Below are 18,659 nucleotides of genomic sequence, written 5' to 3' on the forward strand. Positions count from 1 at the left end.
TAATTATAAGGGTATCCTCAAGATAAGGATAAGTAATTGGATATATTATTAATAAATGATATCAATGAGATGTCATTCAAAGGTGAGATGCTTATTTTAAGACTTTAATATACATGATATGGACCATAATAAACCATCTCCCAAACAATTAGACAACCAACACACAAGAAAGCAATATTACATTTAATTTTCACAAACGGAGACATAGGGGGGAAATTTAGAAGCAGCATTGTTTGGTGGTTTTGAAACAACACATTTACTGACGTGCAACACCGATGATTAGCTATGCCGCGGTTTGGAGGGGGTAAATTCATTTGTCAATGTGTGATTTTTTCAAAACCCTCAATTGTATGCAGTGCCATTTATCTTGACTAATGCCCTTAGATTTCCACTAAAGTGGATACATTTGGATGGTGGAGGAGCAGAAGTTTACATCAGTTAATGGGATTAACTGGACAGAGTTAGGGTATTGTTTACAAAGTACAGAATATGTATGTGTCTAGTTTTGTAGAACAGTGCAAAAACAAGATATAAATTCTGGAGTTTCATTACTGAAATGAGATAAAGTGGTGGAGAAGATGCATTTTGGGGGTTGTCACGTGCTTTGATGAAGTACGCAAAGGGACTGGATTTAAGCACCAAGAGGGTGGTTCTTAAATGTTAGAACACTGCACTCTTGCATAGTGCGCCAATTCAGATTTTACTTAATCTCAGCACGCTTCTAGTTAGCAGAAGAGTGTCCAGTATTGTGAAACATAAATTGTGCAACACTGCATAGAAATTGCGTGTCAGAAATTTAGACCGCTGAGTTTGCTGTTAACAATGATTGCTGCAAGATTAAATTCAGGAGCAGCCAAATATCTCCCAGTTTAAATGGTCTGGCTGTAATCTCTACTACTGGTAAAGTGATGCTGTTATAGCAAGACTGATTTAAGTATAAAACATCAATGTATCCTTGTCACATATATAAATATATCCCTCTTACTGCACTATCTACTACTACGATCCCCAATCCACTTTTACATGTATTATATTTTACATCTATTCACCCCAGGAAGTGTGGTTAAATAAAATAGACTGTTACATTTTTGACACAAAATACATTTTCACAAGCCTCCATACTGTATTCAATTTGAGATTTTTATCTTGTGCTGCCTAAAGCAGGATACACACTATACAATCCGTCAAGTGATAAATAGTTCCATTACGGATCACAACGATATATCGTACAGATTGCATGGTGTGTTCGCCCAATCTGTCATTTGAGATGGTTGTTGATTGCATTTTCCCATCTGCTCTTCAGCACCATTGTCTTCAGACGAGTGTGCCCAGGCCACAAACAGCCCCTCCTCTTAGAAAACAATAATTGACTGACATAGATCAAGCATTAAAGAATGCAATACAAGGTGAAGAAAATAACAATAAAAAGTTATGATAAGCTGAAAAAAATCTCTTTAACACCAGACTTGAACCTCCTTTAAACTATTATAAAAGCAGCTTTGGTGATGATAATTTAGGAACTAATACAAAATGTGATGCTTGCTAAAGTTTAACCTTGCTGCAGAGAAACAGGGTTCTTGCCTATTGTCACTTTTGGCAGCTAGGGTTTTAAAACAATTGCTGTTGCCTTTTTTTTGTAGCAGATTTCAGCGACAGAACAATCTGCCACCCGTGTCTTCAGAGATGACATCTACAATTTGAAGAAAGTGTGTTTTGAAACATTCTTTATACAATGCAGTGTCATAAACAGAACAGGATGAAATCAGAATGCTGAAATGCAGTGAAAGCCAATTTGTGCACAAACTCTCAAGGTTTCTGGGTAGAAATATTTTAATGTGTGCTGAAAAGCTCCTTTAATTGCCCTCGATTGTAGATGTATTCTTTTGGGTTTGAAGAGGATTATCGAGGAAGGCGAGTGGGAGGACAGAGTATTAGGCTAACAATATATAAAAGGAGATCACTCAAATAGGTTCACTGTAGCGGAACTTTTAAAAAGCCACCCAGAATTTGTGAGGATGCAGAATATAAAAGCCTGCAGCTAGTTTACACAATGGTTGGATCCTGTCTGGATGAAAAGCCATATCAATGTACAAATTAGGGCTATTATGTCTACTTATATAAAAACAGCAAAACCTTGCTCCGTATTACAATGCACTTGTAATTAATTCTTGCAACTTTGGGATTGTATATATTAAATCACAAGATTACAAGAGTATTATACAATGTCCCATATTTTAAGTCTTTATAGACGTAATAGTATTCAGAACACTACACGCAGACTTGGGAACTTAGCATTAATGGTCATGTAGGGTTTTTTACAGTACAGGGTGGGAAAGCCGCACTCCTAGGGCTTCATGAGAATTACCTGAATTTAATGTTTTTGTTACCCTCATTTTTATTTCCTTATATTTGGACCTTTATCAACATCACAGAAAAACAAAAAATTATTTTTTTTAAAGCTGATCTATTTGCAAAGAATATAATATAGTACAGGTAATGTACGAAGCCCAAAACATCTACTGTGCAGTTGAAAAAGCAGTTTTATACCCAGTTTGCAACTCAGTTTGCACAAAAGCACCTAGATTTGCATTCATGAAGGAGCAGAATTCTGTACATGTAGTGGGGAAGAGTTGGGTTTAATGAAGGCGTTCCCAGCGAGCATGGAGTACATGCACTAGTATGTGTAGGTTTGCGCAGAACAGTGTTAAGAGCTTATTTTAGGCATATTTATTGCTGTGCAGAGCAGAATACATTTTCCACTCCACTAGAGTACATGAAGCTCTGAGCTAGTGGCTTTGGTTCTTGTACTGTGCTTTCATTGGGACCTATTTCATGCCTGCATCTGGCATCTTGGCAGAGAAGATTATTTCCAGGCTTACTCTGAGCAATAAAAAAAAAAAAAAATCACACAAATACATTTGTCACGTTACTAAAGACTGTTCAATTCTCACCTCAATTTCATGGTTATTTTAAGTCATACAAATGCTATTTTGATCATTATTGTATTAGAAAAATAGATAAGATAGGTTTATTGTAAGGGATAGTATTAGAGTGGTAGAAGTTGGACTTTGATGTGACATTTACACTTTTTCAGAGAGCGTTTCTAGAGCTTCAACTTTCTTAAAACCTGGGTTGAGGAGATATCTCCAAAGAGTATTGAAATGGAGGGTAGACCTGTACCTTGAAGGGCAGTGAGGGACAATACAGTTGCCGTGTGCATTGTGTGTGCTACATAAATAGTCTACACTGTGTTACTCCAATCTTTCTTTGTGATGTAAGTGTGTGTGTGCATATGTTTGTTTGTATTATACAGTATATACATTGTTCCTGTTTTTAATTCATTTTTTCATCATCATTATCTATTTGTAAGGTGGGTTCACACTATAGCGATATATCTGCAGATTGAGTGATCTGCAGATATATCTGCAGATGATGGTCGTTCATACACACTGAACGACCATCATCTGCATGCTGCAGCGAGTCGGGCCAGACTGGGGGCGGGTAGGGGACATGGCCTACTCGAGGAAGCCGTGGCCACGCCCCCTTTGAAAAAAAACAACAACTTAATTTGCGGCCCTGCGGGCTGGGGAGGGGGGCGTTGTGTGCCCCTCAGCCCGGTGCACAGCCAATGGGGGCGTGATCAGCGTGATTGTTCCCCCCCTTTGGCATAGGAGACTGCTCCAGCTGCTGCTTTAGCAGCCTCGGACAGTCTCCCAGTGCAGCCCAGCACACATCAGCGTGTGCTGGGCTGCTGTGACCTAAGAGGGAGGGAAAGTGGTGCCGGACCCGGGTAATTAATACCTGCTGTCCTCCCCTCTCTGCGCCCCTGTGTACGGGCAATCGGCTGTTCACTGGCTGTGCAGCACAGCCAATGCGATATGTCTGTGAATGACGTTGTTCACAGACATATCATCTGTACACACTGGCCGACGGGGGCACGATACATTGGCCGATCAATTGATCGGCCAATATGTCGGCCAGCGTGTACCCAGCATACTCAGCAGTTATCATATCCATGTTTTATAATCAGATTATAAATAAACCATAAACGTATAGTTTTTAAATTGTGTGTATAAGTAGTGATTTAATTGACAGTATAATAATGAAGTTCTTCGTGTCATTAAAGTGTTTCTCTGAATCATATTCATCTGGTACTGAATATAATAATCATAAAAAATTATTATACTCCATAGCCTTATGGAAGATAGAAATTACTTTATGTTATAAAGAGGGATGTAGTTAATATGCCGTCCGTCAAAATCCCGAACCACGGCCAGGAGACCAGCATTGGAATCCCGACACTGATTGGCATGTCTGTTAGCCAATCAGCAGGCCTGGCTGTTGATTGACAGCCAGGCCACTCACAGCCAATCAGCGGCCACTTAATATAGTAGCGACCGCTGATTGGCTTTCGGCTAGGCAAGTGCAGCAAACCTCGTGGGTTCTGTCACTTGCGGGGAAGAGCTGTATGGCTCGGGACTAGAGATGTGCGCCAACTACTGTGTTTTGGTTTTTGGATCCGGATTCATCTTCGTGTTTTGGCTTTGCTAAATCACTTTCACATGCTTTGGCTTTTGTTTTGGATATGTATTTTTTTTAAATAAATTAAAAAACAGCTAAGCTTACCTCTTTTAGTATGCAATCCAAAACCCGATTTCGGTTTTTAAATCAGAGTTCCGAACTGTGAAAAGATTAGAACCGGGACTCAGTTTGACTCGGTACCCCTAAGTGATTCCGAACTCTGACTCTGTTCGACTCGGAACCCCTAAACTCATCTGTTCTCTATTTTCTGAGAACCGGACGCACATATCTCTACTCGGGTAACTGTTTTTTATTTATATTTAATGGCCGTGAACTCTACTGGTGTAGAGGACCGACCGGCGCCAAGGGGTAGGAGGGCATTTAATTTTTTTTTTTAATCAAAACAGCGGGATTCTACTGGAGAAGAGGACCAAACACCAGAGACAAGGTGAGTGTGAGTCACTATAAGATAAATTGCAGTAAAAACACATGATAAAAATCTAAGCCATAAAACACTGCTCTTGTACCAGCTTAAAAGTTTAGTATATTTTCTTGTAAAAGTATGGTGGAGCATCAATTGTTCTATGCAAAGCTACCACCACACTATGTGTAGTGAAGCACTAAGGCCTGCTACTGAACATTTGTATATAATGTATCTAGTACCCAGTCCTAGCTGGTGCTCTCTGGGCCTGATTCAGAGGTGGACACCAAAGCCGCCATGGCTATACCACACATCACTGGGCGGTGGATGCAGGGGTTGATATTGTTAATTAATCTTGTTAAACTAATATTGTCTTTTACAGAGGGACTAGAGATCCCAGCAAGCCTCCCCTGCATGCTTGTACTTGTTGAACTACATGTACCAGAATGCGGGGGCATTAGGGGTCCGTTGGTGCCTGTAGTCCTCCTTTAAAATAAATATTAAAATAACCACAGTACACACACACAAAGTAAGATTTTATTACATGCACTCACACTATACTCAGTGTTCGGTCCTATTCTCCAGTAGAACCCCGAGATCTGGATTAAAAAAATATTACCCTTGGTGCAGGTTGGTCCTCTTCACCAGTAGAGTCCCCAGCCATTGAAAATAAAAAAAACACATTGTCCAGAGCCATATGGACATCACATATAGCTCTTCCCCGTTAGTGACAGGACCCACGAGGTTTCCTGCACTTCCTGGGCCGCCAAACAATCAATGACCGCTATTATTGTAAGCAACAGCTGATTGGCTGTGAGTGGCCTGCTGCCAATCATCAGCCAGGCTACTGATTGGCCTGTCTGTTAGCCAATCAGCAGGCCTGGCTGTTGATTGACAGCCAGGCCACTCACAGCCAATCAGCGGCCGCTTAATATAGTAGCGACCGCTGATTGGCTTTCGGCCCGGCAAGTGCAGCAAACCTCGTGGGTTCTGTCACTTGCGGGGAAGAGCTGTATGGCTCGGGACTAGAGATGTGCACCAACTACTGTGTTTTGGTTTTTGGATCCAGATTCATCTTCGTCTTTTGGCTTTGCTAAATCACTTTTACATGTTTTGTTTATTGTTTTGGATATGTATTTTTTTTTAAATAAATTAAAAAAACAGCTAAAATGACCACTTTTTAACTTGTTAGCATGCAATCCAAAACCCGATTTTGATTTTTAAAACCGAGCTCTGAACTCTGGGAAGATTAGAAACGGGACTCAGTTTGACTCGATACCCCTAAGTACAGCGGGATTCTACTGGAAAAGAGGGCCAAACACCATGGACAAGGTGAGTATAGTGTGAGTGTATGTCACTATAAGATAAACTGCAGTAAAAACACATGATAAAAAGGTAAGCCTTAAAACACTGCTCTTGTACCAGCTTAAAAAGAAAATTTGTATGATGGAGCATCAATTGTTCAATGTAATGCTACCGCCACACTATGGGCAGTGAAGCACTGAGGCCTGCTACTGAACATTTGTATATAATGTATCTAGTACCCAGTCCTAGTTGGTGCTTTCTGGACCTGATTCAGAGGTGGACGCCAAAGCCGTCATGGCAATTTCCTTTGAAACTCTAGCCATTTTCATAACCCCCCCACAGAGGATCATACAATACAGCCTAAGTAAATAGCTGCATGCTAGCTCTCTAACATTACAGGCTTTGCACAACTGATACCCGACTCCCAGACTACCTTTCCTCACCCTCTCGATGTACGGTACTTGCTGGATTGCCCAAACACACAGGACTACTGCATCAGTGACTATCTGCTAATAATTTATTTTTAAAATCTAAAAAGACAATACTCTAAAATGGACAGCACTTACCAACTAAATAAGAGCCACAAGAAAATCTAACAATCTGTATTTCATTATTTCCAGAATTAATACGTTCTCCTTAAATATTAACATTACTTGGCACTATTCTTTTTCTGTATAGGTGGAGTATAGACCATAAACCATTCAAAAATCTTTATTTATGAAGAAGTACTGTAACTTTTGTCCATTGAAATACGGGCAAATTGATCATACGATGATAGATGTATAGGATGAAGTGTCATAGCTCTATATAGGGTTTAATAACAAAGTAACACTCCTCTCACATTCAGCAACAAAACATACTGTAGCAAATAAGGATGAGAGGAACCTTGATATTGCTTGTAGACAACTCTAATTTACAGGCTTTCGTTCCCAGAATAAATCAACAGAAAGGAGCTGAACATTACAGCCTTTAGGAAATCCACAGAAGAAAGATGAGAAGATGACATGAGATGCAGGAAAAATCAATAAACACCATGGTATGTATTTCCTCCACTTTTATACTCAAGCAATGGAAAGCACAACTTAATTCACTTTCAAAATGTAGTTCTGCATTTTTTAAGTCAGTGCAATTGGTATATACATTTACAGTAAATATTCCATGTTGTTAGGATATGTGTGTTGCAAGGTCACACCACACTCCAATAATTTCATGTGATCTTGGTACATTAACTCCTACAGAATCACGAGCTTTTCTCAGTATGACAAAACCAATTTGCTCAATGAGCAACTTTCACCAAAAATGTTATTTTTTGTTGTCTACCCAACCTTTACTGTACATTTTTTTTCTGTACAAATGGTACTTCCTTTTGGTAGCATACAGGGATTATTATTATTATCCATCATAGTATGTAGCTGTTTTCCAGATACAGGTTGAGTCTCCCATATCTAAATATTCCGAAATATGGAATTTTTTTAGCATGACTGAGATAGTGAAACCTTTGCTTTTTGATGGTTCAATCAACACAAACTTTGTTTAAGGCCCAAAATTACTACAATAATTGTATAAATTTACCTTCAGGCTTTGTGTATAAGGTTTATATGAAACAAATACATTTCATGTATGTATGTACACAAACTTTATTTGAGCCACAAAATTATTGAAAATATTGTATAAAATTACCTGCAGGCTATGTGTATAAAGTATATATAATACATAAATACATTCTGTGTTTAGATTTGGGTCTCATTCCCAAGATAATTCATTATGGTATATACATATTCCAAAATATGGAATATTCTGATATCCAAAATACCCCTCGTCCTAAGCATTTTGGATATGGGAGACTCAACCTGTACTATTGAATCATTCACATCTGTCCCTGCCCCATTGGAGCTTACCCTCTCCCTAGACTAAATCCTTTGTTATTTGAATTCCGCACTTTTTTAAATTAATAAAAGGTTTCTTGAATCACTTCCTACCTCCCCAACAGTTCATTCTTCTCTACCTCCAGCACTACATACTGTTCTCTGCTCTCATTTACTTTTACTTCTTCCTTGGAGAACTAATCATTTGCTTTGGTTGGCAGAACCACCTCCACGCTGATGAGACTCAAATCTTCCTCTCCTCCTCTTACTTTTCCCCTTCCATTATTTCTTATTTATCCATTTGTCTCTCTGCTACATCCCCAATCCAAATCTAACATCACCTATATCTCAACCTAATGGATGGAACAGAGACAGCAAACAAAAGCCAAGCAGTAAAGGGAATAGAAGTGGCTATTTGAATGTCTTGACTGATGGACTGACTGGTTCATCAATGTTCATCCCAAACCCCTGGACCTAGTAACACCACGAAAATTGTGGGGAATATTTCTTCCATGACGTAGGTGCCCACTAAGGAATTTTTCTAAATTTGACTCTGAAGAGGGTGAAAAGGGCTAAAATGTTTGTTCCCCCTGTGCAATGTCTTGACTGACTGACTGACTCATTGTGGCTGCAGCACAGTTCAATATTCAAAAAGGGGAGACAGCACTGCAAGGGGTGAGGGAAGGGAATGTGTTACTACACAGATGAAGGAGGGGGATGTGTTTCTACATAGGTGTGGGATGGAATGTCAAATGTGTTACTATGGGTTGAGGGAAGGGAATGTGTTACAACACGGATGAGGGAGGGTAATGTGCTACTACAGAGGTGAGGGAGAGGAATGTGTTATTACAGGGGTGAGTGAGGGTAATGTGTTACTACAGGTGTGTGGGAGGTATTGTATTTCTACACAGGTGAGGGATGGAAATGTTGAATGTGTTATAACATGGATGAGGGAGGGAAATGTGTAACTACAGAGGTGAGGGGGAGTATGCATTACTAAAGAGGTGAAGCATTACCGTGTTATTGGAGTAATGAGATGGAAATGGAAACAGTAAATATACTTCCTTTATAAAAGTTGAATAGGAAGAAATAGGGAAGTATCATTAGTAGTTTAGAGGGCTATTAATAATAATAAGTTTTGTAAGAGCACAAGTGGGGAAAGATAAGTTTAAAACGATATTTGACTGGGCAAAGAAAATAGAGCATTGTGTACAACTGATGTAGAGAACAGACAACAAAAAACCAGGACCAAGAAAAGTATAGAGAAGAGGAAGAAGTAGAAAACTAAAAAGCTGGAAGGGATAGAAAAGTTAGTTAGTCAGGACACTCATAAATAATCTGTCAGCAGGTGAAGTATTGCCTGTTATTGTAATCAATATTTTAGAAGTTAATTGATAATCTGTCAGTTAGGGAAATAATGGCTGCATTTCTCTCAGTAAATTAGTAGTTAAGCAATATGTCAATAAGTGAATTATTGTCTATTGTTTTAGTCAGTAAATCAGCAGTTACAGTAAGTAATATTATGTTAGTAAGATAAATACTGCTTGGTATTTAAGATAGTAAATTAGTAGCCAAACGATAGTTATCTAAGTAAAGTCAGTCTGGTGCAGGTGATTTGTTGGACAGTGTAAAATTATAAAAATAAGTAGTTAATTACCAAGCATTTACAATAGTCATACTGAGTGTCAGGTTGGATGTTATTTATTGGGTGAAGCCCAGTGGATAGTAGAAGTTACAGCATGTGTAAACATGCCAGGTCAGGATAGTGAGGAGCAGTGAGCCATAGTCTCAGTGACAGCCAAGTAACATGACTCCGGACTGATCCAGAACCACCTTTTATCCATCTGACGGCATCTCCATCCTAAACAGGGGACAACACCTACAGGGTATCCGTCGCTGCAGTAAGAAGAGATTAGCAGGATATTCAAAGACTTTCATTTGCTTTTTTAAATAGATAAGTGGTGCCACTAGCTTACACTCAGGGGTATATATACTAAAGTGAGAGTTTTTAGAAGTGAAGATGTTGCCCATAGCAAGCAATCAGATTCTAGCTATTATCTTCTAGGAGGTGCTAGTTAGATGTTAAGTAGAATCTTATTGGTTGCTATGGGCAACATTTCTATTTCTAAAATTCTCACTTTAGAAAATATACACCTCACTTACTTGAACCTCTAGAGAAAACACATTTATCCAGGCCAGGTGATGATTTAAAAAAGGTAAAAACAAGGTCACATTCACTGCCCCAATCATTGATAGTGTCTGGACTGTAGGACCTCTGGGAAACATCTTTCCACCAGAAGAATATCTGATAATAACAACAAGGACATCTTATATGCAAACTGATTTTTGGGACTATCTGATGGCCTACTGCCTTCCAACCTGCAAACATTAAAGTACAAAAATGAATGCTTTAACAACAAGGAATGTAAAAGTTAAGATTTGGATTGATAACCAATGATTGCAGTAGTGTACCATAAGTATATAAGTAAGTTGGAGATTTGATGAAAAATATGCTGATATTGAACTTCTAGAATAATTTATTCAGTAATTTATAAATTCTATATAACTTACATATTTATTTGTTGTGTGATTGCTTCTAAATAAATATTAATTATTTTAAAGAGTTCAGATTATTAGGTGTCTTGAGTACTGTATGTGTAGGTCTCACCTCTCTCTTGATCAGGGTGGGCACTATGCATTCCTTGAATCTGGGACAGAGTGAACCACAAGTCAAACTTCAACAAACAGAACTTTGGTGCCACCACAGTAAATTAATTGTCGTTTGAGAATTTAGAATAATGTATTAAATTATGTCTTTAGCAAAACATTATGTACAATTACAAGTTGTATACGTTATAGTAATACAAAGTAAAGACTGTTACAAAAAATGACTGTATAAATTAATAGATAGACTTGACTATAAATGACAGATCTCACCTTTATGACATCTTCATCTGCTGATTTACACTCAGTGGAGTCAGACACGTCTATCACAGAACCATCCTCCTGAACAGCTACCACCTTCACAGGGATAGCCACTGCCCTTCCTGTCAGGATAGCTGTGTTTAGAAGTTCAGTGTCCTGTACATGTAGAAATTGGGATAAATAAAAACATTGGTTAGGTTCATTTCACTATTAATGTTTAATTTCAGAAAAAGTGAGGATAATACAACAGCATAGTGACATGGGGCCCAAACCTCACGTTTGTCTGTCTTGTGACACCATAAGCCTCCTTCGCTCCTCTGCCCCAGTTTGTGAACAAAGATGTGGCAACTGTGGAGGTGCACAGAGCTGTAATGGATGTTGTGGAGATAAGGGACATTCTGTACTCATAAGGGGGAGATGCATCAAACCTTGGAGAGAGATAAAGACCCAACCAATCAGCTTCTAACTGTAATTTTACAGGCTGCATTTGAAAAATGATAGAAGCTGATTGGTTGGTACTTTTTCCCTTTCCATTTTCTCTCTCCAAGATTTGATAAATATACCCCAATACCTTAGTTGTAAAGAAATCACAGTGCAAAAGCACAATTTGCCTTAGCTTCTAAAAATTTTAAAGGATCTTAAAGCTGTGGCATAAGATAGTCCCTTATGCTGTCAATTTGCTTGGTGCATGTTCACTGTGGTAGGTACAATAGACAACTCTTAGCTGGGGGAGTAATGCCAATAAACTAATATATCAATATAATAAATTTCCTATATAAGATATTTTAAATAAAAACACGATAGAGACAACCACACCACAATAACAAAACAACATACAAAAACACAAACTGTACATTCTATCATGGTTATACAGTATGTGAGTACATTGGCTTTGGAATGTATCTAAACTATAATTACATATAAATACAGTAAAACATGACATGTTATTTTTGCTAAACTAATTTTCTTTTTAAATCATGTACTGTGTAAGTAATTTTGCCTAGATTTTATACACCACAAATACTGGTTAGCCCATAAAGACAAATAAATAATACATGTAAGTGCTGGCGAGGGTCTAAGTATTGAAACGGTAAAGAAAATTGCTTCTTATCCAAGTCAAAAGACCTTGGCAGATTGCATACATATTTACTAACATTATACAAAGCCAGTGCCTCCAGGGGCTAAATGTGCAAACAGGCACCGACTGATTGCCAGAGAATGATTTTAAAATGCTTCAAAAACCATTCATGCTGCAGACATTGTACTGACCATCAGATTATACATATCTGCTCCCTTGATGAATTTACACTAGCTTTACGCTAATGATCCCATTAGTATTGCCTCCATTTAGACCTCTGCACAGCAGCAGTTTGATTAATTGCTTTAAATGAGTTGCTCTCCCTGCCCCATTCACTGAAGGTAGCTATGGTTTATGGCCCCTTAATGACACTGTATACAAGTTCAAAATGCTACGCTTCTTGTAGACAGTATCTGTGCTTGTACTTCCTACAGATATAATATAACTATTAAATGTCTGCTGATTACATTACTTAATTCACTGTTACATGTACTGTATCTTTTGTGAATAATTCTAATGTAGTTTAAATGTAATGAGTATAAAGAAAAACTAATGATGGTTTATTTAAAAGAACATTTTACCAAGCAGATTCCCCCCTGATTGTAACTAAGCCTCATTTTCATTGTTTGTGACTGTTGGGAGGACAATAGTAAATAGAGCTGTTGCTCATTTCATTGGTGGATATTACAAATAATAACCAAGGGCCCCCATTCCATAGCCTATTTATGCCAGATTATGGTTTAAAGAATAACTCTGGGCCTGACTCAAAGATGGACGCAATGCTGACTTTCACGCAGATCGAGCGATTGTTTGCCATTGCGCATGCGTGTCAGCTGCACTGCACACGCTTGGTTTGCGTTTACCGATGCACAGAGGTTAATTCTGGAATGAAGGGTAGGAACAGCATTCTATAGCAGTGAAGTTCTGATGGTAGGAGACTCAGGGGGGGATTCAGACCCGGACGTTAACCTGCGCTCTCTCGCAGCCAAAAGGGGCCAGGTATGCATATTCCGTGATCACATTGTCTGGTGTAAGGACGCCCTCTACGTCTTAGAGAGCGACGGCAGAGCAAACGCACGCCGATCTAAAGACGTCCACTTTTCTTTCTTAACACACGTCATCTCCAGGAAGTGTATGATAAATCAGAACCATCGAGAGTCATCAGAGCTGCACACAGCACTAGAGGTAGACCCTACTCCGCCGCAAGCACCGCGATCACTGCAGGCTGAAATACAACAAAGTAACATGTACAATGATGCAACTTAGCTAATTATGGATGCCCATTAAACTCTGTTTTGACGCCCAGACACGCCTGTGTTCGCAGCACCACTCCCCGGTTCACAAGCACCTTCTCCTGTTACCACTGACAAACGGCACTAGCTGTCACTCAAAGTAGCTTCCAGTCTGTGTACTACGAGCGCACGATTCCCGGACGCAGTGACTAGGTCGCGCATGCATATTTAGCCACATACGCATGTGCAGATGGGCGACAATTGCCCATAGCGTGCATCCACGGCTTAGCGTCCGGGTCTGAATCAGGCCCTCAGTCTCAATCATTCCAAAAATGTACCACCAGGACAGTAATTGCCATACAGACCGTTGTCTACCAGGTGCTCAAGTTCAGCTGATTGATGGAAAGGGCTGGGAAGACTGGGACATATTAATACAAATGACAAAGCATGGTCCTCAATAACTATCTCAGGAATCGTGCCGGGTACACACTAGATGAATTCAGCATGGCCTCTGCCGTCGCGCCATCACTGCCGGCATCGGCAAGTGTGTATGCACTTACCGATTCTGGCACCCGCTTATGAGGTCTGTACACACTAGACATCATCTAGCATGTACCGGCCTTTAGGCTGTTGTTTAAAAGTTACATATTGAGAAAAATGTTGTCCTCATTAGAAATTTAACGATACAGATATAAAATGTGATGATAAAGTGGTTCTGGCAAAGTCAGTTTTTATTTTCCTTTTACACATAGTATAAAAAAGAACTAGAGGTGTTGGAGTGTTGCCTAACTTGGTACTATCTACTAAATTAGATTAATGTTGTATAATGTACAGTATAACGTATAGGTATTAGGAAAAAATTTAAATAATAAAAGACAACCAATGTGGTTCCATAAATAAGTTTTGGATGTAATGAGGGGAAAATAAAGCATTGAAATTTTTAAAACTAGAATAAAATAGAAATACAATAAATATAGCAAAATATCTGAAAAGGATATCATGTTATCAAAGACTATTGTGTCACTAAAACAATATTTGTAGAAGTGTGTTTTATATTTTTAAATACAGTACAATTTCATCTACATTCACAATATGGAAACCAGCAAACAGGTTGTGTATCTAAGACAGGATAAGGATGAGGTGATGTTATACCTAAGAAACTGTACAGTATGTGTGCTAGATTTTCTCATTGTTACTTATCGATGTAACTTAATATATAGCCAACTCTGCAATATTGTCCCAAAGCGGCGATAATAGTTAACTTACAGTATCATTTGTATAGGCAGTGTTGGGATATAGGGCCTGATTCAGCAAGGATCGCAACTGCGATTGCAATAGTGATTATGCACGGTCTCACTACGATGATATGCTAATCCACTGCAATTGCTATGCCGTCGCAGCACAACATAAGGACGCCCACTTTACCTTACACACATCCGTAATGTCTAGCAAGACTGCAAAACCATCGGTAACATCGATTACCATCGCAGCCTCACGCACACTTGCACAAGCTTTGACCTTACTCAGGAATTGCTAACCTCGTCACACGCAGTGAGTACACAAGCTGTGTATGGCATCGCAGTGGATAATGTATGCACGCCCATGCAATGGCATTCAAACGCACTGGCACACCTGCGATGGGTCTGTGTAGTCACTGTGATCGCAGTCCCGATCGCAGTGGCCGGTTCGTGCGCGCACACTGCGATGCATACGCATGTGCACAACTCAACAATTGGCTGATTGTGTGCGTAATCGCAGTTGCGATCCTTGCTGAATCAGGCCCATAGTGCGCTGCGCTCCCTTCCCCAGTCTGTAGGGTTATTATGCTGTTGCCTTTGGGTACTGGCAGGCTTTTCTCTACCTTACACACCCCGGCCTGGGGATTGCCATGATGGTGGTGTTGGGGCCTTCTATCCTCTGGTCACCCCTACCAACTTTTACCTTCTGAACTCTCCCTTTCATTCTTTCCATTCGAGGTTCATGCTTTTCACCTCTTCCAACCTGTTCACCTTCGAGTAGCTGTCATTTATCGTTCTCCTGTCCCTGACTCTAAATTCATTGATAACATTGCTTCCTGGCTCCTAATCTTCAAACGGGCTCTTAAGACCCATTTCTACCTCAAAGCTTTCTAGCTTTCATCCTAATCCACTGCTCCATGCTCCTTCCTCACTATTTACCCCATCACTGTCACCCGTGTTTGTCTGCCCTTCCTCTTTAGAATTTAAGCTCTCACTAGCAGGGTCCTCTTCCCTTCTGTGCTTCTCCTTTCCTTTCTTATACTATGATACACTGCCTACTCTCCACAAAGGTACCTAACACTTGGTTGCTGACACCCTGCTGCTTATTTAAGTGTTATACAACAAAGTTTATAAACCATGTCCTATTTCTGCATTGTTTGAACTATTAAAACCTGTTTTTCTTGTGTGCTTATTTGTTTATGTGCTTTGTAAGGTGAGTGGAACCCTTGTGGCGCCATATAAATAAAGGTTAATAATAATCACCAACACAAGTATTGTATGGGAAATAACAGAAGTGTTTGGATACAGTATATGTATGTTATGGTGGAACTCTCTGCATCAACCTCTTCCAGAATCAACACAAATAGATTTTTCTGAAGACTTAAACGTGGTAAAACTGCGTCTTTTGTCAGCCTAACTATATAACTCCTGCATGTAGCACAATTTATAGAAGTGAGAATACTGAAAACAGCTTTCTTTATAATTACTTCCTTTTTTATATATAAATTTGCTTCACTGAAACTCTCTGAGCCTATTACCAAAGCCAATGTTTTTTTCAGATGTTTAATTATCAAAACACAAAAATATGATTTCATCGATCCATATGTTTGTTTGATTTTTCTTAACAGAATTATTATCGCCAGGTTTAGCCATTTCCAGTGACCAAATTTTAAACAGACAGATATGAAAACAGTCCATAAGGATTTCACTCTAACAGCCTCTTCCAGCTGAATACACCTCTTTTTGATAAAAAAGGATCTGGGACTTCAAAACCTGACACAAATTGAAGAACAAGCAATGTTCTAGGCAGCTAGTAATATTCCACTGAATAATGCATCTTAATCCAATGTTCATGCAGATATGAGGCCATGTAAAGCATTGAGATCATGTGGTGCTTGGTTTAAAACCTCCCTCCACTCACAGTTTGAGCACGCAGTGGGAACATTGCTGAGACGTACATTGCTAGAAACTAACATATAGCTGCAGATAAGCTATTTATACTGTGCATACAAGTACAACAGAAATTCTAATTGTAAGGGAGAGCATTCCCCTGAAAAATGTGCTATTTGTAAGTGAATATTATGAAATACAGTACATACAGTGGGAAGCAGTCATGAGACCGGTGGCCGTGATGCCGTCTTTTAATACCGATAGAAGAATCCCGACAAGGGATTTAAAATAGGAGTCGAAATATCAAAGCATATCTTAATCTCGACGCCGGAATGCCGAAGGACGCCAGCCCGAATGAGGTAAGTCCGGGGCCCCCTTAGCATTAACTGCAGGGTGGAGGGTTAGGTTTAGGGAGCGTAACGGCGTTAAGGTTAGGTTTTTGGGGGGAGGTTAGGGTTAGGCACCTCTAGGGGGGAGGGTTAAGGTTAGGCATCACTGGGGGGGTTAGCGTTTGGCACTGAGGTGGGAGGGTTAGGTTAAGGCACTAAGGGGAGGAGACTTCGGTTTAGGCGCTAAGAGGGAGGGTTAGGATGCGGTGTGCGAAGGGTTAGGCTACAAAAGGGATGGTTAGGGAAAGGGGGTATGGTAAGTATACTTACCCAACTCCTGTCAGGATACCAACCAACGGAATGCCGCTGTTGAGGCATTATATACCGATTCCCATACAGTAGTATGTATACTTTTGCCTATTCATAAGTTTGGTTTACTTTAGTTTTATATTACAATTTCCATAGTTAAAGGAATTAATATACTATTTTAAAAATGTTTTAAATTAAGTATTCAAACTAATGGATTTTGTTTGTAAAGTGATTAGGACTACATCTATGGGCCGTATTCAATTAGTTTAGCAACTGTGAAAAAGTTCCACCTGCCCAACTTTTCGCCTACAGTCGGTGTTTTAGATGCAAAAGTTATCGCGTGCGTCCCCATTTTTCACCGTATTCAATTCCTAAACAGGCGAAAACGGCAAGCGGCGAATGCAAAACAGGCGGAAAGTACTGTCAGACTTGGGGAAATCAGACTGAACACCCCAAAAATATGCACTAACATTGGGGATCAATGTAGAAGTGTTCCAATAGCCCTAATACTATATTGGGGTACTGAAGTTCCCACAAACTCCCACAAACTAGCCAGTATAGTTAATATTGATTAATGGGCATATACTGGCTAGTTTATGGGAGTTGCCTCCCCATGGCCAGGTGCTGAGTAGGGATAATCGGGCGCAGGTTGACACACCTGTGTGTTTGACAATAGTAAGTATTGATTGGTTGATTAACATGCTAATGTTTAATGGTGATGGTATTTAAGGGAGCCTGAGTGGTCTGTTAGTATGGTCTTGGTCAGCATGAACGGATGACACACGGTGACTTGTCTTGAGAAAGACCCGGTTGGGTCGAAACGTCGATGATGACATTGCTCTGCTGAGATGAAATATCTATATTAAAAGCAACTTTTTTCATCAAAATGTGGTGAGTGCCCTCCCTGACTGAAAAGTCTTAAATGGATATATATATATATATATATATATATATATATATGTATTTTTTTTTTTTCACTTTATTCATTGAAGAGAATCTGTAACATTTGGGATAGATATGTATGGCATAGTTATGTATGGGATAGTTATGTATGCCTGTGTAAATGAAATAAACAATGTTTTCTATGCTACCTCTGCCCAGGAAAGATTATAGACAAACACATTGCCCTGTAATTCATCTAATGTCACACATTGTTCTCTATCCAAATTTCCAGGCAGAAGGAAGAAAGTCCCCATAAGTGATTTTAGTGCAGCATCAAGACGTTTCTGTAGCAGCGTTGTTTTTCTGTGCTATTTATTTTCTTCTTAGTGGAGGGAGGGAGCAAAGAAAAACTCAGTTTTTTTAATACTTTCACAGTGCACTAGCTCTGTACAATAAGTTATCCTAAGTGCAAGTCTCCTTAAAGCTTTTCAAAATGTCACCTATAATTCTCTATACTTAACAACAGTACAGTGTCTCCAATTTTCTTAATACCTACTTGATGAGTGTGATCCACTTTCCATGCTCTAGCTACCAGGCTGAGCGTTTCTATTAAAGAGACCATCAGCACTTTACAAATATCGTAGCCCAAAGATGAATACTATAT

At 39.3% G+C, this 18,659-nt stretch overlaps 1 protein-coding gene across 3 annotated transcripts in view; it reads right to left on the reverse strand.

Moving 5' to 3' along the window:
* The window catches only part of TMEM132B (transmembrane protein 132B), a 245,511-nt gene that overhangs the window by 91,820 nt on the left and 135,032 nt on the right, over positions 1-18,659 (reverse strand). For all 3 annotated transcript variants that reach the window (XM_088482166.1, XM_088482167.1, XM_088482168.1), the window contains exon 3: positions 11,050-11,193. In XM_088482166.1, the coding sequence (XP_088338292.1) occupies positions 11,050-11,193 (144 nt within the window). The remainder of the gene's footprint in view (positions 1-11,049; positions 11,194-18,659) is intronic.

This window comes from Taudactylus pleione, unplaced genomic scaffold, assembly GCF_031769625.1.
Source record: "Taudactylus pleione unplaced genomic scaffold, aTauple2 ptg000282l, whole genome shotgun sequence".
NCBI classification, from domain to species: Eukaryota; Metazoa; Chordata; class Amphibia; order Anura; family Myobatrachidae; genus Taudactylus; species Taudactylus pleione.